Raw genomic sequence first — 11,852 nt, 5'->3', positions numbered from 1 at the left:
CATTGACCAAGTTCGCACCTCGCGTAGATCAGAATCGTATCTCGCATACTTCGCAACGAAGGTATCCTTGGCTGGGAGCATAACGTCTATCGTTGAGCGCTGTTGGCCTTTTTCTCAAAGGGCTGAAATAGAATACCCCCATCAAGCAACACCTCGTTAATCCTTGTTTGTCCGCACAACAGCATACACAAACGATCTACGCCAAGACCCCAACCGGCAGTTGGAGGCATGCCCCACTCAAGAACTTTGCAGTAGTCGTCTTCATCAGCCGTCAAGCCTGTTCGACCACTAGCTTTTGCTTGAGCCTCAAACTTGACGCGTTGAAGTAGTGGGTCGTTTTCCTCTTCGTATGCATTGATGAGCTCGACACCATTGACTATCAGCTCGAAGCGATGTGATATCCCATCTGTCGATTTCGCTAGTGAAGATAGTTCAGCTGGATGGTTGACCAGAAAGGTTGGCTGTTGGCACAAAGGCTCGAGATAGAGACCAGCGAGCGAATCGAGCAGCTCAGGGATAGTCGTCTCAGTTGGCAATGTCAAATTGTGTCTAGCAAAGAGATCGAGAAGGTCCAATTGTGTACGCGGTAGGGTTTCGCCTAGGCATTGTTCAAGCGTCTTGACAAAGTCGAGCTGTTGAAAGTGTTCGAAGATGAGAGGTGCATCGCTAGGGCTATCCTTCCGGACTACCTGTTCAATGTCCCTGAGCATTGTCTGGGTGTCAGTGATGAGCTTTTCAAGTGTACCAAATGCTTCGTAGTATTCGCATGTGGTGAACTCTGGGTTGTGGCGAGGACTCAAGCGCTCATTCCGAAAGCATTTGCCAAGCTCAAACACACGGAGCAGACCGCCCACCACAGCACGCTTCAAGGCCAGCTCAGGCGCAATCTTGAGTTGCAAGTCTCGATCAATGGTTGCTTTTGTTGTGAAAGGTCTGGCTGCAGCACCGGACGCGGATGCTTGTAGCACAGGCGTCTCGACTTCGACAAAGTCACGATCATGCAAGATACTTCGAATCCTGTGTACAATTTTGCTCCGCGTAAGCATCGTTTGCTTTGATTGAACATTGACCATAAAGTCTATATGTCTGTGCCGCATGCGCTTTTGGATGTCGGTATAGTGCTCTGGGACTCTATGCAGACAGGTGCTGAGAAGCTTGACGCGGCGTGCCATAAGCTGGAGTCTCCCCTTTGCAGAAAGTCGAGGCATACCTTCTACTTCGACATAGCTGCCTTTTGTAGCACCAACGAGGCCACTTTGCGCTGTCTCAAAGGCCTCGTCCGTCCCAAGGAAGCTATGCTCAATACAGGCATGGACAATATGATCCATAGCCCCGATTTGAAGAAACATCAGCTTCTTCCCCTGTTTGCGAACACTCTGAATCCGACCATGTAGTGTCACCTGAGAGTCATGCTCTGTAGATGCTGCAGAAGCGTACTTGTCGTGAAATTGAGCGAGTGACAAGGAATTGGCTGGCGGTATGAAGCGACCAGCAGTGCTTGAAGCGAGAGTTCCTTGAGCAGTTCTCAGCAGTCTGGTCAGCCGCATGCAGGGCTACTCTTCGCCTTTAGCTCTGACGGCTCCTCTGGTCAATAATCTGGAGCTTGTGTCTTCGTGAGCTCGTCGAAGTCGCGACAAAATTCAATCGCGTCGACATCTTGGCCTGACTTTTGAGCTACAACCACGGCTACAGATATGGCAGATATCGCCGTCTTTGTCGAGAGCCCCGATACATCCTCTGAACGCCGCATCTCGCCTGGCTGGACCATTGCAACACTCAAACAAAAGCTATGGCCTATCGTCGGCATTCCTCCGTCCAGTCAAATCATTGCGAATGCAGCAGATGACGATCTCGTTTCCACTCTCGGTCTTCAACCATTGTCTGTACTCAAGATTGGCGATGCAAGACCCCCTGGCATGAGGGAGAACTATACAGATGACAGCAAGGTGGATAAATTTGAGATGCCGCTCGAGCAGTATGAGCAGCGTGATGATACAGTCTTGGCGTATAAGAAACGGCATGGCATTGGACGTTTCGACCCAGATGCGGATAGCAAAGCACAGGATAAAGAGGCTCAAGAGGAGGCAGAACTAGCACGACTGCAGCAATCACATCCAATCGGCTCTCGGTGTCAAGTGGAAGGAGAATCTACACGGCGCGGCAGTATTCAGTATGTCGGGCGTGTACCAGAGATCCCGGCTGGTGGAATATGGATCGGTATCGCATACGATGAGCCTGTCGGCAAGCATGATGGAACAATCCAGGGAAAACGGTACTTTGACTCAGGCCCGAGCTGCGGTAGTTTCCTTCGACCTGGCAAGGTGATTGCAGGTGACTTTCCCCCGCTTGATGACGGGCTCATGAGTGATGATGAAATGTAGGCCTCTCTCGGGACCATACGTAGCGTCTCTACATTCAAACTTGGCTGTGAAGAAGCAAAGCAAAATTTCAAAATTTGAGCAGCGAAGAGTCAACAGAAGCTATCATCACGACTGCCAGAAGCTAAAAGACAAAGGCTCATGGACATCTTTGGACAGGGAGGGGCGGCTCAACCGCAGCAGGTACCTGCAGATTTCGACGCCGAGAACGCCGGCAATAACGAGGAGATTGAGAAGCAATTCGCCGTCAAGGCAGTACAACACCTCGAGACATACTGGAAGCTGCTGAGCCTGCGAAAGGGCTCAGAACTCAAGCTGACTTCCATGGATGATGCAATCTATCTGCATTTGTGTAATGCGCTACCGGAGTATACAACAAAAGAAGGTGTCAGTGTGATTGACGAAGACAAGATGAAGTCGCCTGGCGGCAAAAAGCTATGGCGCGAATTTATGATGCAATACGAGCATACCGTGGATGACTACAATTTTGGATCCCTCCTGCGTGCAGATGTGAGCAAGGGTTATGATGAGGATAATTCAATCTTCGTGCCAAGGATGCAGTTCTTGGCCATTGAGATTGTCCGCAATCGACTCGGCCTGAATGACTGGGTCTGCGAACGATGAAGGCGTAAATGCCAAGGCTTCATCTCTTTAACGACTACTGGCAACGTATTCTTTCGATTGACATAATATCCTACTTCAAGTTTCTTCCGAAGCCTGCAATGCCTGCTTGGCTATCCACTTGCCAGCTTCATCAAGCATACCATCCAAGGCTTCACCACCAGCCAGGACACCTTCCAGGTCATGACTACTGTATCCACATCGATGATCCGTGACCCGATTCTGCGCAAAGTTGTACGTTCGAATCTTCTCGCTGCGGTCACTGCTCGAGACTTGCTGTCTGCGTAATCCAACTTGCACTGCATCTGCCTCATCTTGTCGCAGCGCAGCCAGCTTGGACGTCAATATTGTAATGGCTGCTCGTTTATTTGCGTGTTGTGAGCGCGAGTCTTGCATGGAAATTGAGAGGCCTGTTGGGATATGAGTCAAGCGCACTGCTGACTCTGTCCGGTTGACGTGCTGTCCACCTGCCCCACGCGATCGCATCACCTCAAGCTTGACTTCCGACATGTCCAATTTGAAGGCCTGCTCAGCATCATCATCCACCTCTGGCAAGACATGCACACTGACTGTCGATGTATGTGTCCGGCCCTTTGTCTCTGTTGCAGGAGTTCGTTGAACACGATGGACTCCTGCTTCGCCTTGAAGTCTGCCAAAGACCTCACCTTGGCGCTTGCCTGCACTAATACTTAGAACAGCCTCTGTGATGCCATCGCCAATCTCTGTTCTCGAGATGCTGTAGAGCTGAATCGTCCACCGCTTACTAGCAGCATACTTTTCATACATCCGTAGTAAATCTCCAGCAAATAGATTCGCTTCATCGCCGCCAACACCAGCACGAATCTCAAGAAGTGCAGGCAAGTGTGCTTGCGGATGTTTCGGCATGATACTCTTTTCCAATTCATCAGAGCAAGATTGAAGCTCTTGTCGAGTGATCTCAAGATCTTCTGCAGCAAGAGCTTTCATTTCTGCATCATCAGTCGACTGCATTAATCCTTGCAGCTCCTTCAAATTATCTTGTGAAGCACGCCATGCAGTCCAAGCAGCATTGACTTGCTCGAGCTCACTGAGACGTTTCTGGCGCTGTGCAGTCTCAGGTGTAAAATCAGTATCAGTAGCAGCTTCCTTGGAGAGCTGATTGTATTGATCGGCAAGCCTTCGAGCACGCGCGATGATGGCTTGATCGAGCCCTTGCACAGAGTCTGAGGCATACAAGCGAGCAAAATGAATTGAGGACTTGGTTCTTAGCAAGAAAGAGCAGTGCCTGCATAATGCCCGTCTCATCGGGGCCTTCAAGTGTCAGCTGAACCTCGTTCACACATGCATGCGATTGCAGCAGCTCGCCCAGCAGCTGTTGAGAAAATTGCTCAGCGAGATGGGCGGACAACTGCTGCACACAAAAGTAGTTCCACGTCCGTCGGGTAGTCTGCTTACAGTGCCTTACACCCTCGAGTCACAGAGAACACTCAAACTCCTGCTACGGCGATATAGAATACGATTGTCTGGTATGAAGTGCAGTTTATTTTTCTTTTCGTTCGAAGGTAGTGAGTGTCCTGCAACATTTCGGAGTATCGTTTCACCAGACATTTCACAAGGTCGCCTAGATTCACCATTGACCATCGCATATGCATAGGTAATCTTTTGACAGGAGACATCACCTCACATCATACGACATTCAGAGTCTCGGCCGATGTACTCGAGGTCTTCTTCGAGTAAAAGGACATTACCCGTTGCAACAGTCGACAAGTACGACATAACCAGCTCTTCTGCAACAAGACATTTCTCAATGCGTGATTGAGAGACTCTGCCAAGCAATTCCTCAACAACGCCACAAACGATACCATACCCACCAAGACTTCCACCTGCAGTTGTCAAGCCTTGTAGGTCTAGTGAGATTGGCACGAGCACTTGATCTGCTTCAGCACCAAGCAGCTTTTCTGGACCACCAAAGAGTGTTGCAAGAGTTGGCTCAAGCAGTAAAGATGGAGCAGTCTCCGGCGCAACAGTCAAGCTGAAAAATGTTGGTAATGTCTCCTGCAGCAGTACCTGGGTCAGTGTTGGCAAGAGCTCTGACAAGGGCCCACGAAGCCCCGTCATGATGAGTTTAATGCTCTTGAATAGGGTGACGGGAACTTGACATTGTCGTAAAAAGTCAAGTGTATTGACGCCGGCGTGCGGTACGAGTGCTTCGACACTTTGTTTGAGCAACTCTTCATTAACAGAGCCGCCCGCATTGGCGAGGTCAGCAGCGCGACTTGTTGAGCGAGACCGCGTTTTTGGTGTTATGACGGGCGATGCAAACGAAGACAGGAGACCCGGTGTATGGGAGACGAAGCTTTGCGTCAAGTCCTCAAAGACAAAGTCTGTTTCTAGCAAGACACGCTTGACTTTACTCGCTTCCTGTGCAGCGACCAGAACATAGTCTGCAAAGTAGGTCGTCATGAATAGAATAGACACACCTGCTCGAGCAAGTGGTTGAGTGAGGTCCAGAAGCTTACGGCCATCTGAGATGCCATCGCCGTCTATCTGCATGGCAAGATAGCGCTGTGCTTCGATGGATGCACCAGAAGCCTTAAGTCTCGCCACGATGGGCGCAAACAGCCTTTCTGCTTCATGTTCTGTACATATAACAGAGATACTCGTTGGTGTCAGCGAGAGGTTAAAGAAGGCCGGGCACTGTGTGCAAAGCGATAATATGCCATGCAAGAAGTGAGGAAAGACTGCTGGTGGGATATGAATGAGACTGAGATTTGGTTCCAAAAAGCAAATGGCGGTCATGCAGCAGCTAATCTGTCTTTGATTTACAGTGACAGTGAAGAACAAGCCTTACTATCTCGTGCAAGGCTGCTTCTTTGATGGTTTGACGTGATGTCGAGTTTGGCTCCATCATCGAGATAAGAGATAACAAAGCCCAGTCACATATACTCACAGGATACAAGGAAGCCGCTACCTAGCTACTTTCTGCCTGCTGACTCTGCTTCTCCTTCCAAGCACGAGCAGCTGCAAGCACATTCATCAAATTCTTGCTCATATCATCCTCTTCCGAGGGGAACAGGTAGTCGATATACTCCTCGAATGAGCCATCCTCCAACTCGCGCCTGCGCTTGACTTGCTTCGGCATGAGTTGAGCCACCTTGTCCTGCGTCTCTTCAGAACCATACTCCTCTTCAAAGGCTCGCCACGATTCAAGCAGCGTTAAACGGTCCTCCTTGATGTCTTTCTCCTTCATGGCTGTATGCGCACGCGAAAAGACACCACGAGCACGCTCAGCAGCAGACTTCCTCGACGTGTCTTCATCTTCTTCAGGTTCAGACACAGACAACTCGAATTGCGCAAACGACGTCCAGACCTTGACATGCATCGTCTTGGCCAAAAGTCGCTCATACAACTTGCGCGTCTTGTCAAAGTCTTCGCCCTCAAACTCAAAGTCAATATATGACTTCCAGAGCAACTCAGGCATATCGAGCGATTCTTGCGAGATGCCTAGCTCATGAATGGCGCGCGCCCTGTCATCGTCGCCTAGTTCTATTTCCAATGTTGCGAATTGCATCCATGTTGTGCAACTACTCGGATTGTATTCCAGCTGTTTCTGATACAGCACGCGACACCGATCGAATTCCTTCAAGGACATTTCCATTTCGATGTAACTCTTGAAGAGCCGATCTTTTGGGCACTTGCCGATCGCCTGGCCAAAGACCTTTCGAGCAGCCATAAGATTGCCCTGACGCAGCTCAAAGTGAGCTAGCATTGCCCAAGCTTTTGCAATTGTGAATTGAGCATGTGGAATCAACGCGAGCAGAGCCTTGTAGACTGCTCGACTGCGATCAATGTTGCTTTGTTCTTCTTCAAAGACTGCATAGTTGAGCCAAAGATAGACATATCGCCGCCAATACCGTTTTTGCTTGATTGGCACATGTGCAATCGCTCGCTCGTATAGGTCACGCACCTTGTCGACTTGATTCGCAGCTTCTTCCATGCGAATGTAATCAAACCAATTATCCACCGCATCTGGCTCTGCGCCAACAGTCTCTTCGTATGATATCCGTCGTTTGGCAAGCACAACAGATTCAATGCCTTCGCGGTCGCCGAATTGCTTCTCAAAGGTGGTATAGTCCCGATGAAGTTGTTTGCTCTTTGACCGTGGCATGCGATCCAGCGCATATTTGTATATCGCTCTCGCCCTGTCATGCTCCTTGAGGGACGTCTCAAACTTGGCATAGGCAGAAAAGATCTTTTCATCCATAAAGTGGTCCCCGAGCGTGTCGATTGCGAGTGTAAAGACTTCACGGACCTTGTCTGGATCGCCCACCTCTTCCTCAAATCGCGTCCACTTGAGCCAAGTACGTGGTTCAGGATGGACCATGGTGAATCGCTCAAAGACTTGCCGTACTTTGCTGTATTCGCCATAACGCTGCTCCATTTGAACATAAGCGATCCATGCAAACTCGTCTGGTTCCCACGCCATCCACCGCTCAAACACTTGCCTCGTTCCATCAATGTTACCGAGTGTCTCCTCCATCGATACATACTTGAACCAGAATTTGTCTACGCGCGGCATTGTCGTTACTGCGCGATCACACAAGTTTCGCGCATGGTTGATGTTGCGTGTCTTCATTTCGCTCTCAATGTACTTCAGCCAGATTGGTATATGCGTTGCATCTTGATCAATCCCACGTTCAAAGATGGAGCGCGCCCGTGCATACTCCTTCTGTTCAAGCTCCCATAAAGCATACTTGATCCAATTATTCATCTGTAGCCTGTTTATCCGTATCCGGTCTTCGAACTGCTTGCGCATACGACCGCGATACTCCTCAAGCTCACCAGCATCGCTGATCTTGTGTTTTGGACCAACAAGACCTGCATCTGAACGATCAAAGGATTCACGCAAGAGTTGCTCTGCTGTGATTTGGATCGGCGCGATGCCTTTGTTTTTGACGCGCGACATTGTGCAGACGGGCAAACTTATCAATGAGGGGTATTTCAGGTGCCTGCTATGCGCGGGCCAGCTGGGAGTGTCAGTTGTGCTGGGTGTATTTCATGTTCTGGTCTTGACTTTTTGTCTTGTGGTGTTTCCAACTGCACGTGTTTGTGTTCATCTGAATATGGCCCAGGGGAGCAGTGAGCAGTAGCAGTAGTCTACAATGACTCTACCTGTAGTGCTCAGTAGTATTGAGTAGTCTAGATGTAGTACTGAGGCGCGAGGAGTAGAGAGCAAGTCCAGGACTAATTCATGTCTTGCGTAGACAGCTTTTGGTAGCTCAACGGTATATTTCACTATATACAGTCATAAACAAAGAGTCGAGATGTCACGACACAGTCCGACATGTCGATAGACTGGGGTGGCCTGCTCCATTACTTGTTGAGCGATCATACCATTGATCTTGATCCATTGACGAAGGCAAAGTCCGGCCTTTCCCATTGACTGAGTGAGCATTGCACACCAATGAAGGATGCTGTGCTTGGAGCGATGCGCATGTCAGTGCGGGACGGAGTCTGCACACCAGCATTGCGCAAACAACCGACGGGCCATTCTACTATACTCAAAGTACTGAACCTGACTGCTTCGTCAAAGAGCCAGGTCTGCCAATGCCCCAAGCCCTTCTTCAAGCGCAGATTGGAGTCTCTTCACTTCCAACTTCAACGCTTCATTCTCAAGTTGCAACACAGACATGGAGACATCACCAGGTGACACATCACCCGTATACTTCTGTGTACGTGTCGACGCAGGCGTGCTATACGCAGATGCTGAAGACTGCCGCGAGAGAGTCGGCGATACCTGATGTGCAAAGTTTGACTCTTGCTTGATGGACTGGCCCATGGCTGAGTCACCACTCGTTGAGATACTGCGCGCGCTGAGACTGGGTCGTTGCTTGTCTTGATCCTGCCATGGCTGAGCACTATAAGCAAGCCCGAGACAAGCGACGTCTTCCTCAGCAGATGTCAGCAGCGTATCATCCAGTCGTGCAGAAGAAGGTGTATTGCTCAATGCATGCTCAAGAAGCCGCATCTTGCTACGCATCAATTCCATCTCCATAGACAAATCGTCGACACGCTCTGATAACATGCTGATAGTCATGTCCTTTGCCATCACGCGGGTACTCAAATCCTCCACTTGTCCACGCAGCATCATCATCTCTCGTTGCTGCTCACCAGTCTGTACAGCTGGCGGCGTCACGACAGGTTCTGCCGGCTGAGCGATACTGGTGAAGCGCGAAAAGAAAATACTCGTAGGCCGTGCCCGTCGCGTCGGTACACGCACCATTGCTTCTTCAGCCTGCTCACGACAAGGCTGTAAGGCAAGTTGAAGGGGTAATCTCTCCGCGGTCGTTGCAAGTGATAAAGTCCGTCGATGTTTAGATGCGGGATGAATAGGATCTGCTGCTGCTTCCAGACGAAGTGGCATGAGTGCACCAGCAGAGAGAGGCTCTGCTGAGCGGACAGGCGCGTAGCTGCTCGATGTACTGCTTGCGCTGCCACTGCTCGGAATTCGAATACTAGCGGGCCGTCTGTCTGGCCTTCCGATGCAGATGGAAGATCGCTTACGCGTATGCATGCTTGGTCTTTGTTCAGTAGTAGGGCCCTCCATGGGCTGTACTGTACTATGTACTGGTCAAGTCGTTGCCTGTCGAAAGTCTTGTTTGGTTTGTTTTGGTTGCAAGAATGCGACGAGCATGAAACACGAAATGTTGAGAAGCTGGATAGACCGTATTATAGGCTTAGCTACAAGAAAGAAGACTGTAGAAGACATTTTACATCACTGAATTCTACATCAAGAATGAATCCGGCGTGGTTGATGCCTGCCAGCCAAACGCCAGGTCATCCGTAGATGCCGACGCAAGGCCCTGGTTTCGCTTCTCCGATGCGTTTCCCTGTCTGTCGTCCATGGACTTGGTGGACGGGACAATTTAAACACCGGTATAGTACAGCTGCAGAAATGCCAACTTGATGCTTCGACAGTGCTTGGAGTGTGGTGGTCCATCAGCACACCCTCTCAACCCAGCATAGCCTCAAGTCGGCATTTTCGCCTCTTGTAGACACGCATATCCATAGATATGCTTGAGCCATGCAAGATGGAAGCAGAGAATGTATCGCCAGTCGGTGACCGCAATCATCAAAGAAAAGGTAGACGACACGGCCTAATTAAACCGACGAGTGTTGGTCTCCGTCCAACTAATGAAGAACAGTCCACATAAAATGAAGGATAGCAGCTCTTAAAGTGATGCGGACGGGTTGCTCTACGATTGCTCGTAGTTGATAACGCAAAGAGACTGGGAGGAGGCTGCCGATGCGCGCTTTTGTAGCAGAATTTGTTCTTCTCACGCTCAGTAGTTCTAGCGATCAACCTCAAGTTCTCAACGACTTCAGTCTCATCCTCTGCCAGGAGGTCAATATGATGAAGCTCTCGAGACCACGGCTGAGGATGTCTGTAATACCGCTGAGACGAACCTGGTCATCATACTCCATAGTGGCCATGAGCCCTATCTCCTTTGCTTGTGCATATGGCCGACGCAGCTCTTTACTTGTCCCTCATGAAATACTCCAATTGAGTGCATATCTGACGACTTGCTTGATAATTCCAGCCGCCAGAGGGTAAGTCTCTCCTTCCACACGGCAGAGTATGCCAGTCGTGGTGCTTCTCGCCATCCCATAATATACGCCTCAATCAAGCAATAGCCTGAATCTGCATGATACTGCAAGTCGCAATCGACATAGACCAGGCAATACGCTTGAGCACCTCATACGATAGTAGACTAGATCTCTCAATGACTTCTACTTTGCTCTCGGCGACGGCGCTTTCTGGCTCCCGAGTTCTTCAGATGATCATCTCTTCCACCCCGCAAAATAGCGGAGACGCGATATTTATGAAGGCCTCGACACTGATTGCTTTGTGCAACGTTTGTATCCTTATCAATCATGTCAGAGCAGCTAGAGCGAGAAGTGGTCCTTACATCGCATCAGTCTCCATCTGGCAAAATCAGCATCATCACACTGAATCGAGAGAGCAAGTACAATGCCTTATCGGGCTTGCACTACATTCGCTTGTCGAACATGATGCGGCAAGTGAGCGATGATGCAGAGACAATTGCAACTATCCTCATTGGAACAGGCAAGTTCTTCAGCGCAGGCGCTGATGTCAATGCGTAAGAGCCCTCTTTCTTCAAGCAAAGCTAACCACAGTGCTGGCTCCATGCCACCCTCTGACGGCGACGTACGAGAGTTCTATCTCGGCAAATTCGCAATCGGCAATCTTGATATCACCCGACAGTTCTTCTATCACCGTCATCCGTTGTTCTTCTGCCTCAACGGACCCGTCATTGGCCTCTCTGCAGCTATTGTCGCCTTTGCAGACTTTGTCTATGCTACGCCTGATACTTACCTCTTGACTCCATTTGCAAGCCTGGGACTTGCACCGGAGGGTGGTGCTTCCCTCATGTTCCCACTGAAAATGGGCTATGCATTGGCCAACAGAGCTTTGATGGCAGGTGAAGCCCTCTCTTGCCAAGAACTCCAAGCTGCTCAATTCATAAGCAAGGTCTTCCCCAAGTCTGGATTTGCAGATGCTACCTTGAAGCATATTGTATCGCTGCTGGAGGACAAGAATGTTGAAAGCATGCATATTGCAAAGGCCTTCCTGCAAGACACCCTCAGGAACCAGCTTGAACAGATGAATGTCAAGGAGATTGTCGCTGCCACTGATCGCTTTACGACCGGTATTCCTCAAGCCCAATTTATGCGACTGGCCACCAAGGACAAGAAACACAAGTTGTAGGCTTGTTTTTTATGTTTTGTGTAGTTCAATGTATGTGACTGTTCTTTCCAGTCGCGTCTTTCGCCTTTCTCGACGCGACTTTT

General features: G+C 49.8%; 8 protein-coding genes across 8 annotated transcripts; 3 read left to right on the top strand and 5 right to left on the bottom strand.

Annotated features, from left to right (window-relative positions):
- Nucleotides 1-131: 131 nt before the first annotated feature.
- BCR37DRAFT_331170 (uncharacterized protein) lies at nt 132-1,400 on the bottom strand (the record flags this gene model as incomplete). The annotated part of the gene is made up of 1 exon (XM_040867011.1): nt 132-1,400. A coding segment is annotated over one exon (1,269 nt), but the record flags the coding sequence as incomplete, so codon positions are not given.
- Nucleotides 1,401-1,667: 267 nt separating this feature from the next.
- On the top strand, nt 1,668-2,381 carry BCR37DRAFT_406652 (CAP Gly-rich domain-containing protein; the record flags this gene model as incomplete). Its single annotated transcript, XM_040872109.1, has 1 exon — nt 1,668-2,381. Exon 1 carries the CDS (start codon nt 1,695-1,697, stop codon nt 2,379-2,381), a length of 687 nt encoding a protein of 228 aa, XP_040722192.1. The 5' UTR covers nt 1,668-1,694.
- BCR37DRAFT_192948 (polysaccharide biosynthesis-domain-containing protein) lies at nt 2,271-3,243 on the top strand. The gene has a single exon (XM_040866309.1). It carries the CDS (start codon nt 2,520-2,522, stop codon nt 3,000-3,002), a length of 483 nt encoding a protein of 160 aa, XP_040722191.1. The 5' UTR covers nt 2,271-2,519; the 3' UTR covers nt 3,003-3,243.
- On the bottom strand, nt 3,040-4,470 carry BCR37DRAFT_192933 (putative peptide chain release factor 1, mitochondrial). Its single transcript, XM_040866308.1, has one exon. The coding sequence runs from the start codon at nt 4,281-4,283 to the stop codon at nt 3,078-3,080; it is 1,206 nt and encodes a 401-aa protein (XP_040722190.1). The 5' UTR covers nt 4,284-4,470; the 3' UTR covers nt 3,040-3,077.
- On the bottom strand, nt 4,464-5,885 carry BCR37DRAFT_193076 (uncharacterized protein). Its single transcript, XM_040866311.1, has one exon. The coding sequence runs from the start codon at nt 5,775-5,777 to the stop codon at nt 4,659-4,661; it is 1,119 nt and encodes a 372-aa protein (XP_040722189.1). The 5' UTR covers nt 5,778-5,885; the 3' UTR covers nt 4,464-4,658.
- Nucleotide 5,886: 1 nt separating this feature from the next.
- BCR37DRAFT_192887 (uncharacterized protein) lies at nt 5,887-8,082 on the bottom strand. Its single transcript, XM_040866304.1, has one exon. It carries the CDS (start codon nt 7,942-7,944, stop codon nt 5,950-5,952), a length of 1,995 nt encoding a protein of 664 aa, XP_040722188.1. The 5' UTR covers nt 7,945-8,082; the 3' UTR covers nt 5,887-5,949.
- Nucleotide 8,083: 1 nt separating this feature from the next.
- BCR37DRAFT_192888 (uncharacterized protein) lies at nt 8,084-9,677 on the bottom strand. The gene has a single exon (XM_040866305.1). It carries the CDS (start codon nt 9,583-9,585, stop codon nt 8,566-8,568), a length of 1,020 nt encoding a protein of 339 aa, XP_040722187.1. The 5' UTR covers nt 9,586-9,677; the 3' UTR covers nt 8,084-8,565.
- A 1,127-nt stretch (nt 9,678-10,804) lies between these two features.
- BCR37DRAFT_192891 (ClpP/crotonase-like domain-containing protein) lies at nt 10,805-11,851 on the top strand. Its single transcript, XM_040866306.1, has 2 exons — nt 10,805-11,140; nt 11,178-11,851. Exons 1-2 carry the CDS (start codon nt 10,914-10,916, stop codon nt 11,767-11,769), a joined length of 819 nt encoding a protein of 272 aa, XP_040722186.1. The 5' UTR covers nt 10,805-10,913; the 3' UTR covers nt 11,770-11,851.
- Nucleotide 11,852: the final 1 nt, after the last annotated feature.

This window comes from Protomyces lactucae-debilis (assembly GCF_002105105.1).
Source record: "Protomyces lactucae-debilis strain 12-1054 chromosome Unknown BCR37scaffold_27, whole genome shotgun sequence".
Lineage (NCBI taxonomy): Eukaryota > Fungi > Ascomycota > Taphrinomycetes > Taphrinales > Protomycetaceae > Protomyces > Protomyces lactucae-debilis.
Note: the sequence above shows the minus strand (reverse complement) of the source record. Positions and strands in the feature narration are given on the sequence as shown.

Bases quoted from the DNA above. Each gene is read 5' to 3' on its own strand.
- BCR37DRAFT_192933 (XM_040866308.1), bottom strand. From the start codon at position 4,283: ATGAGACGGGCATTATGCAGGCACTGCTCTTTCTTGCTAAGAACCAAG.
- BCR37DRAFT_192888 (XM_040866305.1), bottom strand. From the start codon at position 9,585: ATGGAGGGCCCTACTACTGAACAAAGACCAAGCATGCATACGCGTAAG.
- BCR37DRAFT_192891 (XM_040866306.1), top strand. From the start codon at position 10,914: ATGTCAGAGCAGCTAGAGCGAGAAGTGGTCCTTACATCGCATCAGTCT. The intron at 11,141-11,177 runs GTAAGAGCCCTC...AGCTAACCACAG, and splicing joins GCAGGCGCTGATGTCAATGC to TGCTGGCTCCATGCCACCCT.
- BCR37DRAFT_192887 (XM_040866304.1), bottom strand. From the start codon at position 7,944: ATGTCGCGCGTCAAAAACAAAGGCATCGCGCCGATCCAAATCACAGCA.
- BCR37DRAFT_192948 (XM_040866309.1), top strand. From the start codon at position 2,520: ATGGACATCTTTGGACAGGGAGGGGCGGCTCAACCGCAGCAGGTACCT.
- BCR37DRAFT_193076 (XM_040866311.1), bottom strand. From the start codon at position 5,777: ATGACCGCCATTTGCTTTTTGGAACCAAATCTCAGTCTCATTCATATC.